The sequence below is a fragment of the Carassius auratus genome, chromosome 17 (assembly GCF_003368295.1).
Source record: "Carassius auratus strain Wakin chromosome 17, ASM336829v1, whole genome shotgun sequence".
NCBI classification, from domain to species: Eukaryota; Metazoa; Chordata; class Actinopteri; order Cypriniformes; family Cyprinidae; genus Carassius; species Carassius auratus.
The window spans coordinates 13,542,291-13,567,046 of record NC_039259.1 but is presented as its reverse complement, the minus strand read 5'-3'; the positions used below and the strand labels follow the sequence as shown (position 1 = coordinate 13,567,046).

Here is a 24,756-nt window from a genome sequence, read left to right as displayed (position 1 = left end):
CCTTGTGCAAGTCTGCAGGGCTCCTTGATCTCTCTTTCATTGACTCTGCAGATGTTCCCCGAGACCGGCTTCAGAGTCACCACCCCACTCTTATTCTCAATCTCGCAGGAGGAACATTCTGGCAAGACTGAGGGGTTGAGGTGCAAGTCAATCACTGCTGTTCACGTAAAAGAAATATATTGCTAAACAGGACTTTAACAGACTATTTTGTATATATGCGTCCCTGACCACCTCCGAAAGCGGTTTGAGTGATCGGATTCGAATGCTTTAATTCTCATTTACACTAGTACAGAGTCCTGCAATGATGCCACGTTTTTGTAGGTCAACCCAACAACATGTTGAAATGTTTAATCATAATTCTTAAAGATACTGAGATGAGATACCTATGTGAGGCTCTTCCAGATTGTCATCCTGAGGCCCGATTCTTGTTACCCCTTCCTGTACGCCAAAATAAAACAAACATTAATAGAATTAAGAGAATTTAGTCGAAAATAAAACATTTTCTTCTTCCATGTCTTATGTTTTGTTCCTTATACACCTCACAGCCAAACAAAGGATTTGTCTGCTGTTTATAAAATGATAAAATACCTGCTTATATAAGCCTGGACACATGGGTGCACGATCATTCCCAGGTGGCTTTAGCCAAATTGAAATTGTACAGCCGTAAGCCTTTTATGGGCTATCATGACTAACCTCTTAGCACTGATTTACGCAAACACAGAGTAACCCTCACTAAAATGTTCCTGCACAATCACACAAAAGTATGTAAGAGGACAGTGAAAAGAATAGGAGGGAATGTCTGGACCACATGACTAAAACTCTGAGCTGTTTTACCTTCCTGTGAGAGGTATCTCAAGAGTTTTGCACACAGAACAAGAGTAGAAAAGATAGAAGAGAAGTGAAGGGGAAATCTATTGGAGGGAAAAGAGAAAGAATCATAGGTTAAATGACCTGAAAAGACAAAGGATTTTATAGAGAGAAGGCTAGCTAAAGGTGTGTAGGATGTGACATGAAAAAGCAATGTATTGTGTATAACTAGCTGAATAATTCTACCCGAAGGTGGTAGATGGTGACCCCTGTACTGAGGACGTCTGGCTCTAGAGCGATGAGGTGAGGCAAAAGAGAGTGAATGAGAACTCCTGCTCTGTCCTGGTTAATGTCCACACTGTAGCGCTCCAACAGGGCTCGCTTATCACACCAACTGTCAGACCAGTCCTTAGTCAGCTGCTCCACCTGCAGAGGAAACGTGAGCGAATGAAAATAAGCAGGTGGAAAGTTAACGGTGGAAAAAAAACAGAAAACAAAAACCCCAGAAGAGTGATGATGATAAAGAAAAGAAAAAACAGAAAAAAAAAAAACAGACTTCTGTAGAAAACGAGCAAAATCATCCTAAGGAGACCCACACTACAATTTAAACAACCGTTCAAAAGTGTGGAAGTTTATCATGTCACAAAAGATAGGTGGACTAACCTTCAGTTCATTCTGTAGGACTATATCAGACAAGCTACCTTCTCTCTCATCACTGAGAGATGGACTGGGATTCCTTTGCTGTGGATGGAAAAGACAATTATCATTCACTTTTGCACAACTTTTGTTTAATATGAATATGTAAATCTTTGGCTTTGTAACACCATGTCCTAACCAGGCACCTGACAAGTGTCCATTCCTTTTTAATCCTAACTAGTGATTAGTCCTTGACTAAAGATTTTTCTGATAGACTAATAGCCGTTCATTTTAAGCGATTAGTCAACTAATTGCACGCTTATCTTAATAAACCATGAAATGTATAATAATGAAAATTTGTTTTCCTATTGAATTGGTTTATTTAAAAGTAGACATTTCACTATAGATATATTTTCCATGTATGTAAGGGAAGCACAAAGTTTGGGCAGCCCTAATCCTAATCAACTGCAACAGTAAACAGCACAGGACTACAAGACTTGGTTTTGTTACTGTTGATGGTGCAAAGTAGTCTAGCCCACATTGAAATCTCATTTGTCAATTTCTCAGTCAATACAACTCATTTTTTATCTAATTACTTGATACCCAATATGTATATTGTACCTAGTCTGTTTGAGCTGTTAAAGGGATAGTTCACTCAAAAATAAAATTCTGTCATTTGTTACTCACTCTCATGTTGTTCCAAACACACAAGACATTTGTTCATCTTTGGAGCACAAATTAAGATATTTTTGATGAATTTCGAGAGCTCTCTGACCCTCCATAGACAGCGAGGATCCTTACACAATCAAGGCTCAGAAACGTAGAAAGGATCTTGGAATGCATCCAAAATATCCTATTTTGTGTTCCGAAGATCTTACAGGTTTGGAACGACATGAGGGTGAGTAATTAATGACAGAATTTTCATTATTATGGGTGAACTATCCATTTAAAGTTTGGTACCATTTCAAAGCTGATCAGCATGCTCTTCAGACGATCAATTTCCTCTCGCAGTTCTCTGATCAACCTCACATTGGCATCCTGAGATAAAACAAAATGTTTTACTTTAGTCTCATTAACATCATTTTCTGTCTGATGGTGGTACAGACATTTGGAGACATCTGAACACACCTCATTGACTCTTGGCTTGTTGACGATGTTCCTGGCGTGAGCTGCATAGCGGAGGGTGCTCAGAGTCTCATTGTAGCTGCTGCTGGATGGTGAGACAGCTGGAGGAAAATGAATCTCAGAATCAGTTCCACTAGCACTGAAACTGATGCAGCAAATCTCGAATCTGACCGGCTTACTTGCAATCATGATGGTTTTAGAGTTGCCGCCCAGACTGTCTTTGAGGAGCCATGTGAGGACAGAATCCCTGTAGGGAATGAAGCACTGCCTGCGCCCGCTGCCCGACAGAGAGCTGGACTGACTACCCACAGTGCTCCCTTCACCCTCACTGAGCACACTGTTAATGCTCTGACTGCTGCTGAACATCTGAGAGTTCTGGGCTAGAAAAACAAAGTGCAAAGTCATGGCAAGGAAGATGAGAGGGCATAGTAAGAATAAAGAAGACCAGAGCCTACCAAGAGCAGAGATGACGATGCCAAGGGTGACAAGAGATTTGTTGATGTTGGCACCTTCTGTTATTCTGTCTCTGCAGTATTGAGGGTCGGCTCGTTCACTGACACAGCACAAAGAGTCATATTTCAAGTCAAGTTAGCACTTTACTGTTCACCATTATGTGATCAGCCACTAGAGGGCAACCTGGCCACATATAATTGTTTCATGTCAGTGAATGCAGCTTTCTGGATTTTAAACTAGGAGACTTTGGGTTAAGTTTAAACTAAAACACTAACCTGCCAGCCAGGTCCACCAAGTTGATCTTGCTCACTATTTCCGAGGGAAGGTTATTTTCTAGAATAGCCTATAAAAGAAGATTAGCATTCAAAAGTTTTGTGGTCAGTAAGATAATTTTTTATGTTTTGGAAAGAAGCATCTTATGCTTATCAAGAGCATTTATTTGATCAAAATTACAGTAAAAACAGCGAGGTAACACTTTTGTATAGGGACCAATTCTCACTATTAACTAGTTGCTTATTAGCATGCCTATTATTAACTTATTGGCTGCACAATACCTAAATTAACAACTACCTTACTAACTATTAATAAGCAGCAAATTTTGAGATTACTGAGGAATGAAGACATAGTTAATGGCAATAATTGGACCTTAAAATAAAGTGTTACCAACAGTAATATTGTGTAATATTATAAAAATTTAAGATAACTGGTTTCCATTTTAATACATTTTAAAATGTCATTTATTCCTGTGATGGATATGCTGATTTAGTGCCTAAAAATATTTTTTTATTATTATTATTATCGAGGTAAAAAAAAAAGTTTTGTTTTGCATGAATAAAAGTTTCAAAAGAACAGCATTTATTAAAAATTGAAATCTTTTATAACATACAAAGTGTTCAATGTTACTTTTGATCAACTGAATCCATCTTTGCTAAATAAAAGTACTAATTTCTATAAAAAAAAAAAAAAGTTTTATCCTACTGAACCCAAACTGTACAAAAACAGTATTGTAAAGGTGATTTCATTACATTTTTGGCACATGGATAATAAAGCAAAATATCTAATCTAGAGTGAAATATGTGTGAAATATCTAGTGTGACTAGAAGCCATTTAGTTACACAACTAAAGTAGTCTAATGCAGTTTGGGATTTAAAAAAGACTGATGAGAGATATTCAGTTGCAGTCTGCTAAATGCATAAATGTAAATGTAATGAATGAGATTCAAACCTGTGTGTACTGAATGGTAAAGATGGCATGAGATCGACTGCTCGCGTCATGGACATGTGTAGCGGCTGTGATGCGGTTAGCGATGCCCTCCTCAAGCAGATCCACTGCTTGTTTGTAGTCAGTCACTACATGCTGAGAGAGACCTAAAATAAACAGCATAAAAGCATCATCATCCTTTCCATGATAGAAATGGAACAAAATGAGGAAGATCATCTTTCATTATGTAAAGCGGCCTGGGGTGCTAAAACTTTTATTAATTGATCTTCTAGAGTGTAATTGGGCCTGAGTTTATTCACAGTTGCTGTGTGCTTATTTCTGTACATTTAGTTGTTTGGTTTTAAAATACAACGTATTTTAGCACTTGGACAAGTTTTGTTGTCCAGCTGGTTGTTAATCTGTCAGGAATTAACAGAATAGTTACAAATAAAAAAATATATATATATTTTGGTATTCAGTGCTAAGAAAATTCATATATTGTAAGTGCCTCAAGTGTGCAAATAATTTTGAGGTCACTGTGTTTACATGTGTGAGAAACACATCTTGGTCAATACACAATGCCCCTGAGCTTCTAGCAGCCACATGGAAGTGAGGTCACTTCCTTTGCTGCACTGGGCTTTTTTCCTTATACACACAATCACTGGATGTTGGACAAGAAAAAGGAGAAAGAGAGAGACAAGCGGCAACCTCTCACTCTCTCTCCTGAATCCATCAAGGAAGTGACTAAAACTGCAATTCATCGACTGGCCGCTTGAGGCTGGCTCCAAAAGGGAGTATATCCCATAGACTCCCCATGTTAAACTGCCCAGCTTTACAGCAGAACAAACATCTTTACAGCCTGGTACAAAAAATTATTTTGGTATATGTAGTTCATTTTGCCCTTCGTGACAATTCGAATTTTATTATAACTCATCCGTTTAAATTATATTAAGCCTTAAAGTTCTGCATAATGAAGGGCGTGGCCACTTGAGTGACGTTGCTGCAGGTGGGCGTGGCTCCAGCGACCACGCTGCGGTGGGAATTGAGTAACAAATGCAAACACTCAAGAATGAGTAACTTATGTACACAAATATCCCTTTAATAAAAATACCCTAACATTCATCAAACATTATAACACAGTGAGCGCTTTCCTCATGTTTTCATTAGTACTGGTTACACAAGGTAATTTGGCTTCACCACAATTCTTTCTACAACAAATCAGCATGAAGGGTATTTTACATTTGCTTTTGTGACCACTCACCCTGCACATAAGGCCCCTTCTCTGGGTGTTCTCGAACCCTCAGGGGTGCTGGCTTCTTCTGCTCCGCCCCTCTCAGCAGATCACGCACACGCTCATTATAGATCTCTAAAAAACTGAGAGGGAAAATGAGGTTGTGATATGCTTTTGCTTACAAGCATACTTCTTGCTTCATTCTCAGGATTGGCTTGCTGATACTGTTGCGAAAGAGTCAAAGAAAAAGAAACAGAGGGTTTCCTTCTCACCTTATTTCAACTCTACAGCTCTGTCCATCTGCAGACTCGACTCCAGACCTAAAAAGACCCTTTAACAAAGGGTACAAAATAGGCTTATTAGGTAACCCCATTATCATTCACTCAAATCATTTACTCGCCCTCATGTCATTCCAAAACCATACAATTTTCACTCTTGAAAGCACAAATGAAGTCATATTTGATGAAACCTGAAAGATTTCTGTTCCTCCATTAAAAGTCCATGCAACCAAAAAATGTATGCTTCAAAAAGCTCGAAAGACATCATAAAAGTAATCCATATGAATCCAGCAGTGTAATCTAGGGCCCTATAAAATTCACTAGATTTTTCCCCAAATTCCATTTTTTCCATTTGAATTCCTTTTTTTGCCTATTTTAATTATTTTAAAACGTGTTTTAATGGTTCAATTAAATGGTATTAATCAAAACCCGTTTCTAATTAATTAACAAAACCCATTTCAAATTTTCCATTAACCTAATGATGACAGAAATTTAATTTTTGGGTGAACTATCCCTTAAATGCCAGTAACTTACTTGACAGATCCTTGGTGTCAGTCCAATGGAGTCCTGCACAGATTAAGAGGAGACATTAGGTTGAAATAATGCTTCACCATTGTCTTTATCTCATACAAGTATTTACTTACTGGAGTGCCCATCATGGTGTAAGTTTTCCCTGAGCCCGTCTGTCCATACGCAAACAGACACACATTATACCCCTCTGAAGCTCCAGACAGGACACACACACCAAGGTCTTGAAACACCTACAGGAAGAGAAAGCAAATTTTTAAAAGAAAAGCATTTTTTTTTTATTGTAATCTCTATGAATAAGTCTAATGTTCTGACACACAGGTGAAATTCTTGTTCTATGGGTTTGTTGACAGAATGTGATTGTTGATCTGTGTTTATTCGAGAGAAAGAGAGCGAGCCAGTTCTCTGAAAGTTATGTTTGTGCAGGTTTCGAGCAAAGAGAATGTGCTGCGTCTGTTTGCCTGAGATTCTCAGAGTGTGTGGAGATCAAACTTCTTCCGTTCTCACTGTAAGGTGAGGAGAAATGAAAACACAGAGACCTACTGCTCTCTCACCATCCCCACTGTGTACTGCATTATTTTCCTCTTTCTCTTCCTTCAGTCTACTTTTCTTCAGAATTATACAACCCCTGTGTCTTAACGAAATCGCTTTGAAAGAATGTTCCACTACGCTGGCATTTGTTTTATATTACGCTTCATCTTGGCACATGTCTGGTCAGAGCAAAGTTCTCAATCAGCACTACTCTAAAGAGTAGTGATGCATCAAAATGGCAGCAACCAAAAATATTCGGCTAAAACAGCAAATAAAAAAATAAAAACTTTTGGCCAAAATAGTTTTGGTGGGCCGAAACCACTGACCGAAACAGTAACGTTTAATTAGCTTTTCCAATATTGCATTTTGACTGTGTCAGCGTCTCTTTTATGCACGCAGTGTGGACACACTTCATTGTGACCAAAAATGACGCTAGAGTAGCAATATGTAAAATTTGTTCGGCTGAAATATCGAAAAGTGGTTTATTGTCAAATAATATGATTACGACTGGTTTCATTTATCACTTGAGAACACAACACACTAAAAAGCAAGCAGAAGCTTTATTATCAGTTTCTTTTTTGGGGCTAAATGAAAACTTTAATTTGGGTTTCAGTAAAAAATGTTGATGCATCACTATTTTACAGAGACAAGCTTCAGTATAACTACTGTTCATAATAGGGCTGGGGAACAGTTTAAAATTAAATTGAAATTTAAAGGAAATTGAATAGTTCAAAAACTAATATTAGGTCATCATTAATCACAATATGTAACAGATTTTACTTAGACTAATCTTTTCACTTAATCGGTTTATTAATTTCACAAAACTGGTCTGAATGATTAATTCACAAATCTGACTGGTGTTTTCCTTGGTACAGTTAACAGGCCACAGGAAGGGAGGATTATTATGAATTACACATGTAACATGTGGACACTCTTATGGTAATTTTATTTATAAAAGATTTAAAGGTCCATTTGCCATTCATTGTAACTTTACATTATTTAAATTCCTCCATTTACGTTCCACAGAAAATCATACAAGTTTGGAGCAACATAAAGGTTTTTGGGGTGAACTATGTGCCTGTTAAACTGTCTGACACCATGGACATGTACGGTAAGAAAACAACCCCTATTAAAGTAGTGTTAACTGTGTAGATGGGTAATAAAAGAACCATTGTAGATCTCAGAGAGAAAGCATGTACACATTGTGATAATGTTTAACAGCTAACACATGAGAAACAAATCAAAATCTATAAGATTGGCCAGAAAAATGGCACTGTAATGTATTCTTTAAACAGCCTTGCCCTCGTGCCAGCTCTTAAGGGAAAAACAGGTTAATGCTCAACTGCCAAACGATTGTTTTTTACACACCTTTGTCTATCTTCATGAACTTTCAAAAGCATTACAAACACTAAATGCATAAAACACAGTCTTATTGTGTACTACAGGTGTGGGAGAGTGAAAGTAATTTGACCTTCACGTCCATTGAAAACCCAGTGAGTCAGCAAAACAAGAGACTCTCTCAGGGTATTGTAACCCAGGTATGTATTTGGCTGAGATGAGAAGAGTCCTGGGGCCGTTGCGGTCTCGGTGTAGGGTGTGAATAGAGGCTAATTGGGATGCTGTCTGCAGGGAGAGCGGATCAGCATCTAGCAGCCACTTCTGTCTGTCTCACTCTAATTAGCCTGAGCTTCTTCAGCTTGAAAGAATCAGTGAGGGAGCTTGTTAGAGGAGTCCATCTTAACTCACTCTCCACTGAACTCTGCTCATGTAAGATGCTTTTTTTTCCCACTGTCACAGCACGTTCTTTTAATTTGCTCTCCTTGTCACCACTGGACTCTTGTCTGAGCTAACAACTTCTTAAACAGAAATTTGCTTAGGGGTGGGTATTAGTGAACTGGCACACAACAATTAATTTGTCTAACTTCACTTAAATCAAAATTTGTTCACTTTTGCAAACAATAAAAAAAAAAATTAGAAGCAGCATCAAAAAAGTAGGAGTTTTCAGAGAAGGTAATGATATACGGAAGGAAGCACACGCACAGAAATCAGCTGTGAGTACTAAACTCTTTAATGTCTTATTGTGCTTAAAGTTAAAAACACACACAAAAACAGTTAGTTATAATGGAAGTCCGTTTCCAACACACAAAAAAAAACATGGTAATTGCTACTTTTTTATCTCACAATTCTTACGTTATATCTCAGAATTTTGTAATTGTGAGCTATTAGGTCAGAATTGACAGTAAAAAAAACAAAAAAAAAATTGAGAGTTATGAAGTAAAAATTGCGAGATATAAACTTGCAATTTGGAGAAAAAAAGGTTATCTCTCACAATTCTGACTTTTTTGAGAAAAACATCAGAATTGCGAGATATGAACTCAATTACCTATTTTTTTTTTTTTTTTCAGTGGCGGAAAAACAGGCTTCCATAGTTATGTCTGTGACGGTAAACAGCTGGGAAAGAAATTCCATGTTTCTATTAGATCTGCGTGGCAGCAGTGTAATAAACAGTAAATTAATCAATAAATCCACTGCTCTCTTTGAGGCTGGGACTTTGTATAATGTTCTGTGCTCACCTGTGCAGCCGAAGACAGAACAGTTAGCAATCTTTGCTTGAACTTTTGCCATGACGTTAGAACTGGTACGCTGTTGTCCCTTACGAAACACAATGGTGGTGACGTGGATGGAAACGAGCAGATTAATGGTCAGTAAAATTATAGTAATATCCACTTTTTAAGTCACGGGGGGAGCTAAATCTGACACACTTATTTCACAGGTTTTCAGAGAAAGGCTTGCCAAGGGTTGGGTTGTTGTTTTCCATGTTGCCTGGGTGGAAGCACCGGGAACTCATTATAGCACTTAAATTGAGAAAAAGTCAGATTTTCATAATGTCACCTTTAAAAAAAGTCTCTTTCCACTTTAGTTGCCACACGCCACATTCACATTGTTGTTTTTACAGAAACCACTCAATAGAACCTCATAATAATGACAATAATAATTTAATTAAATCCCCTCTATGATTATATGTTTGTGCATGCAGTTATGAATGTGTGCATGTGTACAGCCAAAGGAAACCTTGGACAAAAGCATCTGATGTTTGCTTTCCTCCTTTTCCCTCCTCATACCACAAACAAAAACAACAGGATTTTTGGTCACAATGCATGAGGAAAGCTGAATATAGAGTTGATTCTGGACAGGAAGTTGTCCAGAAGGTTAGTGCTTCGGGCAACATGATCCCAAAGACCCCTATGAGGAGATGCTCGATTAGGGAGGAGCAAACCCAAAAGTGGGGCAGTGGAAAGGAAGAGTCAGGCGGTCTAAATTAAGGGAGATGACGTCTTTCAATAACAAACAACACTATCGTGGGTATAGTCTTGGCTTCTCGTTTAAAGGGTTTAAATGCTTTAGTCAAAGACGTAGTGAAAGAGAGGGTGCTTCAAGATGAATTATTCAAGCAGAAAAGAGGGATGGATATGAAAGAAGGAGAGAAACTCCATTAATAAACTTTTAGTGCGTAATACATCCACTTTAAAATCTTAAGACCTGTAATCAGTGTGTGGAGCGCTACAGTGGGGAGAGGCTCTTTAATGTGGCTTTCTTAATAGCCACCTCTGAAAAACTCCCTTGTTTCTTGTGAGATCTCATGGGGAGTGCCAACTGAAGCCCATCCAAGGCAAAGGCCGTCCCAGACCAAAGACCAATACGTCAGTTCTCTTGCATATACAGTACAGGGACAAAAATACAGAAACACATGGTTTATATTGCAGGAACTCGAAGAGTATCACAAAAATCAATAAAAAAAATTGAATCAAAAAGTCAGTATTAAAAAACGTTATACAAAAGGTGACAGCACCAATTATGCCATACCGTTTAAAAGAAATCACAGCTTTGCATCGCAGTAATAAATTATACTTTAAAATATAAAAATATATTAAAATACAAAAGGTTTACTTTTAAAAGTAATATGTCACTATATTACTGTTTTAGTGTATTTTTGATCAAATAAATGCAGTCTTGGTAAGAGGCATTTTCAAAAAAATAATAATAACCATCGCCAATTTTTTTATGATAGTGATACAAGAAATAAATATCACAATTTTCAATGCAAACAAAACAATACAAAACACAAAACCTGATTCCAAAATGTACACAATGAAAGTGGATGTTGATGACAACTACAAATTATAATTTTATGGTAAAAGAGCAGCTTGGACATTGTGCCGACTATGTCCTTTTGATCCATGAAAAAAAATAATATTCAGGTTTGGAACAACATAAGTCTAAATAATGAGTAAATGATGCCAGAATGTTCATTTATGAGTATACAATCTCACTGAATCCGTGCTATTGTTGCGAACAAAGTAGAAGATCCAAATAATGTATGTGACCTTCAAACCTGCTAATAAATACACAAACTAATACTAATCCTAGCATAAATACAAACTAGACTTTGTGATAGTTATGTTACACTCTAAAAATGGCTGGGTTAAAAATAACCCAATTGGCAACCCAGCACTGGGTAAATATTGGACAGAACACGTGCTGGGTTAAAGTAACCCAGCATGCTGGTTTACACATTTTAACCCAGCATGCTGGGTTATTTAGAAAACCCAAGTTAAGAGTCATTTTTACCATTTGTGGGTTTGCATTTTTATGATTCTGGGTTATTCTTGCTGGGTTATTCTCATAATTTCACTTTTGCTTAAAGCAATCATGGATTAATAAATAATGAAGAATACAGGTTATTTAGACTATTAAAAAATATTTTTAATGCCATCTGATATTCAAAAATGTGTACCAATGACAAACAACATGGAATTTTCCCTTTTTTTCCGGCAAATGCAAAAAAAATAAAATATAAATCACAGAATTACAGTTGCAATAAATAAGAAAATTGTTTCTAAATGACCTGTCTAGCTGTTTTAACTATTACATTTTGACATGTTTAGCTATTTAAATACACAGTGAAATGACATTGACTATTAACATTCTTTAAATTTAAATGTAAAATCATTTAAAGATGTCCTTAAATTTATATCAAGTATATAAAGACTCCTATGTAGGTAGATGTGCACTGCTTAGGGTAGTTCAACATATAGTTCACCCAAAAATGAAAATTCAAAGATCTACTGTACACCTGAGAGCAGTGTACTCTGCTTTAGAGCCTGTCAACGGAAGGACAATTTTCAAAAGGAATAGCAAATTATGTTTTCAATTGCGTTTTCCACATGTGACAAAATCCAAACACAATTGCAAATCTTGAACAAAAACACTTTCAGAAACAACGAACAAAAATTACCTTTTCAGTTTTCATGAATGCACAGTGACTGCCAAATTTCAAATGGAAAAGCAAAGTCCGTTTGCAGCTGTATTTTCCATTTATTATAACTAATAAGCCTCTCATATTGATCAAATACTGCATCATAGCAGCTTTACAGTATTAAATAGGAAAATAGTGTGTAATAATGCAAAGGGACAACAGTAAACACTCAGTTTTCAGTTAAAGTCAGTTCATCACTGATTCAGTGATGTATCGTCCCTCTGTGCGATCAAGTCGATGATATGGCTTGATATTAATTGTCCCCAACTAAGGAAAACCAAGGAATCAAAACTCCATCTGTGCAGAATGGAGAAAAAAACCTTGGGAGAAACCAGGCTCAGTTGGGGGGCCAGTTCTCCTCTGACCAGACGAAACCAGTAGTTCAATTCCAGACTGCAGCAAAGTCAGATTGTGCAGAAGAATCATCTGTTTCCTGCGGTCTTGTCCCGGTGGTTGTCTGAGACAAGGTCTTTACAGGGGATCTGTATCTGGGCTCTAGTTGTCCTGGTCTCCGCTGTCTTTCAGGGCAGTAGAGGTCCTTTCTAGGTGCTGATCCACCATCTGGTCTGGATATGTACTGGATCCGGGTGACTGCAGTGACCCTCTGATCTGGATACAGACTGGATCTGGTGGCTACGGTGACCTCGGAATAAGAGAGAAACAGACTAATGTTAGCATAGATGCAACATAAGAACAAGTACATGAGGTGTTACTAATTACCATGTCTGTTTTTTCACTGTGTTGCACGTTACCTGCCAAAACTCAAAGGGAATCACAATTACTTTAGCAATTTACTTTAGCCTCACATGGAAAACTGTCAATTTTTCCCAGAGGTGGGACCATACTATGGAGAGTGTTTGTATTGGGAGGTGATGTCACTAAAAGACAATTGTGCCAAATGCTTTAAACAATGGAGGTTAAGGCACTACTAAAGGCATCTGGCGCTCCAAGAGATGCGTGTTAAAGAACAGACAGTGCAACCCGGATCTCCCTATATTCTTGGCACCTCACACAATAAATAATTCTGTCATTTTTACCCCAAATGCAACTACTATCCCCTGCTAACAGTTAGAGCCACATGGTACTATTGTTCAATATTCACTATTAACCAAATGCTTTTCACCTGAGGTATAAAATATAGGGTAAGATGCAAATAGGTAAATAAGAGTAGAACGGCAATGTTGTTTTGCTGACGTGCATCAGAGTGCAAACAGTGAGAGATTTGGGGTAAAAACTACAGAATATATCCCAATAAAAAACATGCCCCATAGTATAGTCCCACGCTTGACACAAATTGACAGCTTTCTGTGTAAAGCATCTGTAATTCAAATGCTTTTCAATTGCGTTTGGACTATGTCACAATGTATGCGTCCACATGTGGAAAAATGCAATTAAATATACAATTTGCAATTTATTTGGAAAATAGTCCAGAATATCCTTACCTGTCCATTGATTATGATCAATTCCTGAGAGATCTGCTGGCATTTTTAAATCGTCATGACAATTGGATGGGGTTTTGTGGACTCTGCTCGGTTAAGGAATTCCATGTTTGTTCCAACCTTTAAAATAAAGTAAAAAAAAATATATATACAAATTGTTATATCTAAGCAGAATATGATATAGTCATTGGCTGAAAGGTGTGCTTTCAAACTGTCTAATCAATGGGATGTTCCAGTTATTATAAATCACAGTTTTATGTTAATATGATGGCTATATCAAACACACACAGTCACTGGCACAGATAAAGGAGATCACACTGCATGCGCGCACACAGACATTTCTATGACAAGTCACGCAGGTACTGGGTTACTCTGCAGCTTTAAAACAGTCCATATATAAACACTTATAGATGTACCAAAGTGATAAGGACAAGTCAAAAACAGGAGCTGGAAAACTGTTATATGATGTTTACGCTGCTAAATTAGGTACATTCTGAACACAAAGTTCATATATGTGCGTTTAATTTACGTGAGGGTTAACGTTTGATTATAACAGACAAGCAATGTACAAGCATTTATGTAAAATGTATAATAAACACGAACTTACCGTTAGACGCATCAATAAGACTGCACTCGACGAGTTATTCTCTCACAAATGTATCCATGTGCTTTTCTGACAGGAAAAAACACATTTTGAATTATAATTTGTATGTAAAAAGACTTTATAAACCACAAAAGCATCAAAACACCTCACTAACGCTGCCTAAGTCAATCGCTGTGCGTGCGCCACTTTGAAATGCCCTGAGACGTCGATTCTTTTCCGGGAAATTTGTTCGAGAATTTACTGAACCGGTTTATTTGAACTGGATCGTCGGTTCTTTTAGACCTGCAGTCCGACTATATTGTACGTAATTTCTATGATTTACATGTCGATATGGACAACTGTAGGCATTTACATTAGAGCAGAATCGTATTCACTTTTTGAACTCATTTGACTCACTTAAATGTTAAATTCGCTTTTCAGTGTCAGAAACGACTTTTTCCTCTATTTTCACAGGTATTCGCATATTTCAGCCATCCGTCACTGTCTGAAACTTAATAAAACTATTAATCTGTCGTCTCACGATTATGCGAGTCACGTAACTTAACGTAGGTTGGCCGTTTGAGGTACGTTAAACAGTTCATCATTTAACGTAAATAATGTTGGCCTGTAGACGTTTAACAGTATTGTTGATGCAAAAAAAGTTATAATTCTGCCAATTTAAAATAATTATTAATGAAAACATTTAAAAACTTACCTTAAAACAGTTGAAAGCCGTGGCTTTGCCCCGTTGTTCTTCCAAAATGACAGTTGGGGAGCGATTTAAACATCTTCAAGGCGCGTTAAACAACCCAGCGATGCAACCCAGCAGGTTTAACCCAACACGTGGTAAATTGAAACTACCCAAAAGTGTTTAAAAAGAAATAAAATAACCCAACAAAATGACCCAACAGACTCAACCCAGCATTTTGGGTTAAAAAATAACCCAGCCGTTTTTAGAGTGTATGATTTTGAGATTCCCTTTTATAGCTGTAAGCGACTGTAGGGAAAGCTGGGTTAAAGGTCTGGTGGGGTGGACTGTGGGAGAGAGAGAATGACACAGAGCTGATTGGCAGGGGTTCAGCTCGCTTCTCGTTTGTCATACTTTCACAGACATTATGTGGGTCAAATTTGCAAGGGGAGGGAAAGAGGTCAGGGGATTCTGAGGGCTACATAGAGACGGCCTACAGAAAACAAATGAGCTAAAGAAAGAGAGTGAGTGAGAGACTGGACTGGAGTTTCAGCAGGAATTCCAAAACTGTTGCTGCAATTTGCCAATGAGCCAATAGGAGGCTAAACTACAGGATAAAAAAGGACACAAATCCAGTGGAGTTTTCCCCCCAATCTCCTCTTCCCAGTCTAATGAAAGCGGCCCGTATCGCAGCTGGTCTTTTTAGGGCAAATGACTTAAATCCTGCAGCAGAATTTAAAGTCCACACCATAGTAATGAAGAAGTACATATACTAAAAACTTTGGAATCTGTACATAAAAAAAAAAAAAAAAAAAAGCTCAGTGTCACGTGATCCATCAGAACTCATTCTAATATGCAGATTTGGTGCTCAAATCTGTATATGCTCAAGGAACTTTTAAAAAAGTTATTAACTTATTAACATTTATCCTTTCAGGAGTCTTTGATGAATATAAAGTTCAAAAGACACATGTTCATTTCTGCGTCATTGAAAAAATGGATTTTACATGGTCAGTCTGTGTGTAAAGATGTTTGTGGGGATTTTCTTCACGCCACTGACACAGAAACCCTGAAATACCAAGAGCATAATGAAGTCATGCACTGTATCCAAAAGAAAAAGAGGGAGGGGGGAGAGAGAGAGAGAGTGAGTGAGTGATAAAGAGAAAGAAGGAGGGTAAAAACACAAAGCTGACTTCACTTGGAAAAGAAAACCAGCATTGTGCTCCAGCTCTGGACCGATGACATCCTCTCAGCACAATCTGTCGGTGAAAAATTATTTACTGAAGCAGCTGTGCTGCTGGCAAGAGAGGAGCTGCAGCTGAAAGAGACCCCAGTGCCCTTCACCTTCCTCTACTTTACACTCATCTTTTGTTTAATGTCATATCTCAACTCACTCAAAAACTGTCAAGCTGTGAAAACCTGAGAAAATCAAATCAACTCAAACTGAAACAGAAGAGATTTAAGGGGCACATTTCATGAAAAAAATGCGTGTGCTTTTAATATGAAGCTCTGCAAATAATAACTTTTGAAATAGTAAAAAATTATGTGAATGCCTAGACATGGATTTTTTTTATAATTGTAAAAAAAATGGCTTTGAAACATCAGAAAATGCAAGTTAATTTCACAAATGGTTAAAAAGAAACACAAGCAATTCAAGAATGAAAATTCTGTCATTAATTACTCTCACTCATGTCGTTCCAAATCTGTAAGACCTTTGTTCATCTTTGGAACACAAATTAAGATATTTTTTGATTAAATCTGAAAGATCTCTGACCCTCCATAGGTAGGAATACAACTGAAATGTTTCCAGGCCCAGAAAGGCAGTAAGGACATCGATAAAATAGTCTATGTGACATCAGTGGTTCAACCATAATCTGATGAAGCTACGAGAATACTTTTTGTGGACACAGAAAACAAAAGTAATGACTTTATTCAAAATTCTACTCTTCCAAATGACGTACTCCACCATTTTCAAGAGTATCATTGCTTTCGTCTGAATGTAAATGAGGCGCAGTGCATGCGTGTTCTACATCAGCAGCATCACGCGCATATGTTGTTTACGTGCAGAGGTCCAGAGATGTGATTTGGGGGAGGATAATTGTTGAATAAAGTCTTTATTTTGGTTTTCTTTGCACACAAATAGTAGTAAGGAATATTTTATCGATGTCCTTACTATGTTTCTGGGTCTGGAAACATTTCAGTTGAGAACGCAGAGAGAGTCAGAGAGCTCTCGGATTTAATAAAAAATATCTTAATTATTGCTGTCAATCGATTTGAAAGAAAGTACTAATTATTCACCCATTTTTTTTTTTTAAATTAATTTCGATTAGTCCCTCCTAACATAAAAGATTTTAAAAATACTTTTATATTGCAATAATTTCACATTAAACCTTCAAATTGATGTACAAACAACATAAAGACAGTATATTTTTAAGATTTGTCTAATGGCATCTATTTTTATGACTAAAGGCCAGTATCACAGATACCAGTACTACTGATGTCTACTAAAACAAGTACTAAATTGTTTTTCCACCTAATATTTAAGCATTGACTAGCCATTCAACATTACAGTATGATCGAGAGCTATCAATTTTAACATCTATTAGACTTTAAAAAATTACTTCTAATTTAAGTTAAAACAATCTTCACATAAACCCATTATAACAAATGTACCTGTGCCCTTCAGCAAAAATATAGCCTACAAAACTGAAATTGAAGTTATCAAACACTAAATTCGAAATCAAATATAGTTGAATCCTTCAAGCTAAAAAAGTTATTGATTTTCTCTTTTTACCTTTGATGAACAGACATCACAGCAGCTGGTTATTTGTTTTTTTTTTTGGCTGCTATTTCTTTAAGAGCTGCCGCTGCTGAACATAACGCGCATCTGAGACACATCGTATTTTCTCTCAATTCTCTTTACCTTTTCTGACCACTTCAGGTCTTAAAATCTCTATTAATGAGCTGAATATTTGAATCGGGTGTGTAAGATGAGGAAGACAGTGCTGGGTATATATATATATATATATATATATATATATATATATATATATATATATATATATATATATATATATATATATATATATACATATATATACATATACTTGTACTGGTTTTCACATAACATGTAAACATTTTACTAGTTAGACTTTTTCCAAACTATAATTCCTGACTAAATGTATAATGAAGTGAACATTATGAAGTTTCAATAACAATATACAATACTATACCATTCAAAAGCTTGATGTAAATAATATAAATGTAACAAATAAATTTAACTGTAACAAATGTAACAAACAATGCTGTTCTTTCAATTTATCCCCTGAAAAAATAATCTCAGCAATTTTCAACATTAATAATAATAATAATAATAATAATAATAATAATAAATGTTTTTTATTTATTTTTTTGTAGAAAATCAGAATCTGTGTGGGTCCTAGCGCCCCAGTGTAGCGATGGGGACGCTATACTTTCAACGAGCACCATCCTTCGGATGAGACGTTAAACCGAGGTCCTGACTCTCTGTGGTCATTAAAAATCCCAGGATGTCTTTCGAAAAGAGAAGAGGTGTGACCTCGGCATCCTGGCCAGATTCACCCATTGGCCTCTGACCATCATGGCCTCCTAACAGTCCCCATATCTGCTGATTGGCTTCATCACTCTGTCTCCTCTCCACCAGTAAGCTGGTGTGTGGTGGGCGTTCTGGCGCAATATGGCTGCCGTCGCATCATCCAGGTGGATGCTGCACACTGGTGGTGGATGAGGAGATACCCCTTGTCTATGTAAAGCGCATTGAGTGCCTAGAAAAGCGCTATATAAATGTAAGGAATTATTATTATTATAATGATTTTCATGATAGTTGATGCCTACTCGCATTGGACTTTTACCAACAAAAATTTAAATCAATATATTGTTTTCTGTGAGTGAGTAAACAAGATGATTTTCACATAATTTAGAAAGAAAAATTCTAGGCTACAAGCTCCAGTTCTCAAAAATCCTGGGAACCAATGTACTGTATGTGTTTTATGGCCTTATTCAAGTGATTTAACATTTTTAGTTTTTCACTAACCACGCATAACATTTTTTAAAATCAAAAACACAATCATGTACATACATGCTGCTCACATATTATTATAGCCCAGTTTGTGTTGATTACAGTGAGATTAGACTTTAGCCATTTAGATATTTATAAGAAACTGTAAAAAGCACAAATATCAGGGCATGACAAAACTTCTGCAGGCCCCAAAAGATACCCTTAGACCTCAGAGGGTTAATCGCCTTTTTGCTATCTTCATGACTTAACTGACCACAGCATTGCATGCACATAGTTTATTTCATGCTTTGATATGAAATGATGCAGGCTACAGCACGTGGCGGCACACGCTCCAAGCACAGCACCGCTTTCGCACTCGCGCCTGATGCTGAAGTGAATTTGAAGCACATGTCTGAACCGTCTCCCGTTTGATGTGGTCCTAAAGACGTTCTGTGATTACATAAATGCACTTCTTGTCAAGAGAAAGAGATATGAAAGCAGCAATCGTAAGTGGGGTGGCCAACCCTATAGCCCTCTCCTTGCGTTAAATATTTTTATTGCATTAAAAAAAACTATCCCTTTGAAACTATTTATTTTTACAACCAGAGTGCACTTACATTTTGCTTAAAAATCTGCACGAAAAAGAAATCCACTTTACATATATTTTCTAACTTGATTTCATTGTGAGAAATTATGTTTTTATTTATTTTATTTTATTTTTTAGCTGGACCTTCCAATCATTTAGTCTGCATAAACCCTTCCCCTTTCCTACAATCAACAACAAGCTCATATTCATTCAATCAACAACCAATTTGGTGCACTGGTTCAACTAGTTCCTTAAAAAGAAATAACTCAAGAGAATAATTTAAAAAATGGTTCTTTTGTTATAAAAGTGTGCACTTAAAGTATTACCTATGGTTTAGATGCTGTTTAATCCAATACCCAGTAATGCATTCAGGATGTGATTCAACCTTGCCTTCACAACAGCTGGTTTCCATTACCCATCTTTATCTATTCTGCTCCGAGGCCTGATCAGCCTCTCCATCCTGCTCTCAGCCCTCTGCTTTCTCTTCACACATGGACATATACAGATAGACATGTTCCTCTAAAGACAACCACCAAACTTTTAGTCACAAAAAAAAAAACCAGAAAGTATATTCCCACATGCACAGAGAGAAGAGCAGGGAGTGGCAGCTGGCTTCTAAAGGGAAACAGTGGGGGAGAAGTTGGAGAGAAGGAGCACGGCTGGCTTCCCCTCCACTGAGGCATCTCTAGAGACCCCACAGGAAGGAGAGGCTCCAGTCTCATTCTGTTGCTTGCAGTCACAGAGAACAGCAGTTCACAGGAAGATCCAATTAAGGAGCAACATGTGCGACTTCACAAGACTTTTCACTAAAAACCAATTAAACTAAATTGGATAAAACGATTCAAACTTAATATTAAATTAATTATGTTTAACTTAAAAATATATATGCAAGCGAGCTGAACAGAGAAAAGCATTTATCCTGTCTGTAATGTGGTATCTTACTCTTGCAAATATTTACATTCAAAAACCAAAGTTTCATTTAAAATCCCAGTTTCTAGAGTTATTGGTACTACACTAAAACTGTGGTAACTTTGCATCAGCTATTAATGTTGTTACAAAATTAGAGTCTGTGTGAAATGAAAGACTTACTTCACTTGTGACATGTTTCTGAGGGAACTGCCGTAGTTGTTTTTTTTTTGTTTTTAAGGGAAATGGTTCAAGGATGTTTGTCTAGAGCATCAAACTGATGTCAGCAAAGAAGAAACATCAATACAGAAGGGAAGTTTCAGATTTTGATGTAAGTTTATAAAGACCTGTAAATGAACTTTCATGGATGAACTGATCATCACAAGACTAGTAATGTACACTACGGCTTAAAGTACACTTCAAATTTGGCATGAAGACTTTTGTAGACAGCTACACACCTTTTGAAGTATGCCATACTTGATTTGATAGCATGCATAAACGCCAGCAGTCAATTATTATTTCATGTGGACTTTAAACTAAATGACGGAACAATTCTGCAAGCTAGTACACTATTTGTATTAAAAAATCATGCTCACAAGGTGCTTTTTGGGACATCAAATCATAAAGCAGAAGATTTGACACACTGTGAGGTTGATCACAGTGCACCCATGATGATGAGACGGTCTGGAATTTAGATGGGACTCCGTCCAACAGGACTCCAGAAAGAGGTCAGTTTCTTTCTCTCGGACCAGACTTTGCAACAGGCCGCCCAAGGAATGCAAGCTCTGGGCTTCTGCCGTAAAGCTCTGACTGGGCAAAATTGAAAGAGAGGAAGTGAGAGAAGAGAAAGAAAAGTGTTGTGGAGACAAGGCCATCCTCTGTGCATGGGCCATCACAGCTCACTCTTTCATACAGTGTGGACAAAGACACTCTGAAGGGAACACCAGGGCGTGACTGAGGAGAAGATTCACTGACAAAGGAAAGTTATAGTTCACTTGTTTAACCTAACTTGGTACACTGTGAGTACAATGTATGAGATTCGTGCTTGTTGGTCTGACGTTTGAGAGAACTTGTGGTTTTTGCAGCAGTCCAGCAGTATTCAATTAGTTTAAATTATTGTTGAATCAGTGAAATCTCATTGTTTCAATATTCCAATCTACAAAATATCTTATGATTGGTTGTATTTCTATCAATTCTACTTCACAACAGAAAGAGAAGGGCCTGAATTTCGTTTTGGTAAATGAGGGGAATCCCCCCTTTAGGTGGCTCTTATGGGGTGGAATTTTGTAATCCTAGAGGGAAGTTACGGTATTTTTTAGACATATTTTTAAACTACAATCATACAAACAAAATGTTTCATCACCCAGTGTATTTGATTTACAATTTATAATGTTGTTGATTCATATTTATATTGTGAGGAAGATGCTTAACAAAACTTTCAAACTCTGAATTTAATCTATTTTAACTAAAAAAGACAAGCAGTAATAAAATAAGAATAGATTAATGACAAGCAATCGCACAAACAAATACATATTTGGCTGTTTATGCACAAAGGTGTGCGCTCTCAGATGCGTCTCTATGTGTTCATGCTTTGGGTGTGAGGCGGCTCACAGAAAGGGTCTCACAGTCACAAAGCCCGCAAGTACTGAATGGAGCACTTGAATGTTTAAAACTGTGAGACTAAAAAGCACGTGCAAATTGTATAATCAGTGATCTTTTGCGAGCATCTTTCACATTGAAATATTTGCGGGAATATTTCAATTTCCTGAATTACAAGCGTGGAAATTGCAGGAATCAGCAGAATTATGCACTATCCCCGCAATCCCACACCGAAATTCAAGCCCTTCAACTATAACGATAACAGCACAGACACATTATATAATTTAAATCATTTTCATAATTTTTTTCTAGCCAATGAATGAAAATCATTGACAGCCAATCAGAAACCACCTGACTTTCAAGAGCTTCAGCATTTAAAGTAGGGATGCACCGATATGAAAATTTTGGCAGATACAGATCGATAATTCTTTAAATATGAAAGCCAATAACCGATATGTTGGCCGATAAATCTAAATCCGCATTTTTACATAATTTTTGAGACCCTGTTTACCAAAAAAGTATCATCGTTAAAAGGCATTAAACACTTCAACATTAATCAAAGAAAAAAAAAATGCTTAATAGGGCTGTCAAAACAGCTAAATCTGAATTTTGTACTTAATTGTTATCAAATGCATAATTTCAGTTCGGGTGAAGAAAAGCGTTTGGCTTCTCTCCTGAGACCACAAGAACATGAGATGCAGTGGGATGGGGAACAAAAACCCACCATAAAGTCTCGAGATATGTTTTTAAAAAGTTGAACTTACATTAATTTTACATGGCTTTCTAAACATGCGTCGTCAGATGCCAAAAGCACTGTCAGATTTTACTTTCACTATCACAGTGAAAGAATTTCACAGGCATAAGTTTGACTTGCACAAAGTTTGCACGTTGCTTGTATGATATCCACTGGCTCGCCTTCACGGTTTAAAACAGAAGTACACTATTTCCAATATTGCAATGCACTCGGGCTACAACCCGAATAGTCAGATATGGCGTGGATACACTCTGAGTGCGCTGAAACACGGCAAATAATCCCAATTAATTCACAACTTTCTTTATTACGGTAATATTCTCTTTATAATGACATTCCCAATTATAGTTATTAATGTTGTGTATTGCTGTTGTGCACAAGCTGCGTGTGATGAAGCTGAAGAGCTGAATGAACACCGGTAAACTGAAGTGATGCCAGCTTATTTAATACAGGGAAATGCTTCTCAACTACATGTGTGCACTTAAAGAGTATGTTTCTGACCTTAATGGTCCAGCCAACTTTGCACACCCACATATAGGTTAAAATAAACTAAATGTCAGGCTATGTAGGGTGGGCAGACTCTCTTCACAGAGATGATGTAAATATCTTCTGCTCTGAGCAGTGTTTTGATTAGAGATAATATTTCCTCAGACTTTTTCCTGGTGGGTCAAAGGTGTTGATTACACTATCATCCTGCAGTGCTCTGATTATCACGCAACAGCCTCCACCCAAGACACAGGAGATACACAAGCTCATCAGTGACATCAACATCAGTGCAGATACAGTAAACATGCATGAGAGTGGAAGCTCACCTCCTCTTGTGACGCATAGTTGGGAGCCGATGGATCCACGGACCAGTAGCAGAAATCAAACCCAAACTCCATAAACTTCTCCCTGGAGTCAGGCAAGACATCTGATCGCCCGTCTAAACGCCCCTCCAACTACATTGAGAAAAAAATGGAGATAATTGGAAGACAGTTAGCAAAATAAACTAGATTTTTTTTTCTTACACTTCCTAAGATCTTCCTTGCCATAGTGCCGTTCTGTGGTTTGCTTGACTAATATAATGCATATAGTTTAATGAACTACATTATAAACGAACCACATGTATCACAACCACCATCACACTGGATGTGGTGTGATAACTTCTGTTTATTCATTGATTTCAAATTAAATCAAAATTAAATTAATGTCAGATTGTTGATGTAAATAATAAACATGGGATCAGAAGACTACTTCACTATTTTGGTAATCTGTTGTTTTGTTTTATTTACAGATGTTTTGTTCAATCATGAGTTCCCCCAGGTAGGGGTGGGCGATTTACCAGTAACCAGTAGAGATTTTGGACTGTTGTCTCTATCACAGTTACATGCTCACATCAAGTTGCTGTGCTACATGGTCACGAAATCTTATCATTTGTATGTGATTATAAGAATTGCGTTCTTAAATCAAGTGATTGTATGTTGTTAAAACAAAATCAGCAGCGAAAGAGAACTCATTTAGCTACATCTGTGTGCTGTCTAAGATGCACACACGTGAAGATGGTCCTCATAGAGCTCAGGAGTAGGGTTGGAATGATAGACTATGCCATCATCCTTTGCAGATGGCTGATTGGCATAACATGTTGCACCAGCATCATTTGAAATTTCTGTCACGTCATAAATAGAATGCAGCAGCAGTTTACTGTCAGGGATTTGTAGTGTCACGCATTGCTGCATCCAGTGTAGACAGCAGTACTGTTTATAACGAGTTCTATTGACTTATCTATATAATGAATCTCTATTATACAAACCCGATTCCAAAAAAAGTTGGAACAACTTTGACACTGAACAAATTGTGAATAAAACAGAATGCAATGATGTGGAAGTTTCAAATTTCAACATTTTATTCAGAATACAACACCGATGACATATCAAATGTTTCAACTGAGAAAATTTATCATTTTAAGGAAAAAATAAGTTGATTTTAAATTCAACTTGCAAACATCTGAGGAGACAAGTTGCTCAAGTTTAGGAATAGGAATGTTGTCCCATTCTTGTCTAATACAGGCTTCTAGTTGCTCAAC

The 24,756-nt window shown here is 37.1% G+C and overlaps 1 protein-coding gene across 1 annotated transcript in view; it reads right to left on the bottom strand.

Annotated features, from left to right (window-relative positions):
• The window catches only part of stard9 (StAR-related lipid transfer (START) domain containing 9), a 51,783-nt gene that overhangs the window by 18,250 nt on the left and 8,777 nt on the right, over nt 1-24,756 (bottom strand). Inside the window, exons 3-17 of the mRNA XM_026285923.1 lie at nt 23,504-23,632; nt 6,375-6,491; nt 6,265-6,297; nt 5,725-5,783; nt 5,483-5,595; nt 4,246-4,388; nt 3,297-3,364; nt 3,024-3,121; nt 2,748-2,948; nt 2,572-2,669; nt 2,404-2,481; nt 1,471-1,548; nt 1,054-1,233; nt 384-438; nt 2-127 (exon numbers count right to left, since the gene is read on the bottom strand). Coding sequence (XP_026141708.1) covers nt 2-127; nt 384-438; nt 1,054-1,233; nt 1,471-1,548; nt 2,404-2,481; nt 2,572-2,669; nt 2,748-2,948; nt 3,024-3,121; nt 3,297-3,364; nt 4,246-4,388; nt 5,483-5,595; nt 5,725-5,783; nt 6,265-6,297; nt 6,375-6,491; nt 23,504-23,632 — 1,576 coding nt within the window. The remainder of the gene's footprint in view (nt 1; nt 128-383; nt 439-1,053; nt 1,234-1,470; nt 1,549-2,403; nt 2,482-2,571; nt 2,670-2,747; nt 2,949-3,023; nt 3,122-3,296; nt 3,365-4,245; nt 4,389-5,482; nt 5,596-5,724; nt 5,784-6,264; nt 6,298-6,374; nt 6,492-23,503; nt 23,633-24,756) is intronic.